The sequence below is a fragment of the Malurus melanocephalus genome, unplaced genomic scaffold (genome assembly GCF_030028575.1).
Source record: "Malurus melanocephalus ecotype Western Australia unplaced genomic scaffold, MMel_1.1 scaffold_2328, whole genome shotgun sequence".
In the NCBI taxonomy this organism is placed as follows: domain Eukaryota; kingdom Metazoa; phylum Chordata; class Aves; order Passeriformes; family Maluridae; genus Malurus; species Malurus melanocephalus.
Window position 1 is genome coordinate 11,618 of NW_026625560.1, and position 893 is coordinate 12,510.

General features: G+C 60.6%; 1 protein-coding gene across 1 annotated transcript; it reads left to right on the forward strand.

The window, feature by feature from the left end:
* LOC130587722 (protocadherin gamma-A12-like) lies at positions 1-885 on the forward strand (the record flags this gene model as incomplete). The annotated part of the gene is made up of 1 exon (XM_057388699.1): positions 1-885. A coding segment is annotated over one exon (885 nt), but the record flags the coding sequence as incomplete, so codon positions are not given.
* Between the last annotated feature and the right edge of the window lie 8 nt (positions 886-893).

Here is an 893-nt window from a genome sequence, read left to right on the forward strand (position 1 = left end):
AACGCGCCGAGCTTCCGAGAGGCAGAAATTAAACTTAAAACGAGCGAGACGACAGCCCCGGGGGCGCGGTTTCCACTTCCCAGGGCGCACGATCYGGATATGGGTCAGAATTCCCTGCAGAGCTACGAGCTGAGCGGCGACGAGCACTTCTCGCTGGCCGTGCAGGCGGGGCCCGGCGGCGATCAGCGTCCCGAGCTGGTGCTGGCGAAGGCGCTGGACCGGGAGGAGGCGGCGTTTCACGAGCTGGTGCTGAGGGCGAGCGACGGCGGCGATCCGGCACGGACTGGCACGGCTCGGATCCGTGTGACTGTGCTGGATGCGAATGACAACGCTCCTGTGTTCAGCCAGGCGGAGTACACGGTGCGTGTGCCCGAGGACGTGCCCGTGGGTTCTGTCCTCGTCACAGTTACAGCCACCGATGCCGACGAGGGGTTGAACGGACACGTGAAGTATTCATATCAAACCGTCTCTGTGAAAGCCTCCAAGATGTTCCAGCTGGATGCCGAAACGGGAGCTATCACGTTGATGCACAACTTAGACTTCGAGGAGGGTACCTCATACGAACTGGAGGTGCAGGCACATGATGGAGGGGAGCTTTTCGACATAGCCAAAGTGGTGATCAACGTAACRGATGTYAACGACAATGTGCCCGAAATTTCGGTGCGATCGGCATTAAGYGAGGTCTCTGAGGACTCCCCGTCAGGGACCGTGGTAGCCCTGTTGCACGTCGAGGACCGGGACTCCGGTGCGAATGGCGAGGTGCGCTGCTCGCTTGATGGAGATGTCCCGTTCCAGCTGCAGAACTCACATGGCAGCTACTACCGTGTGGTGACAGCGAGAGAACTGGACCGTGAGCAGGTGTCCGAGTACAACGTGACGGTGCGGGCGGCCGA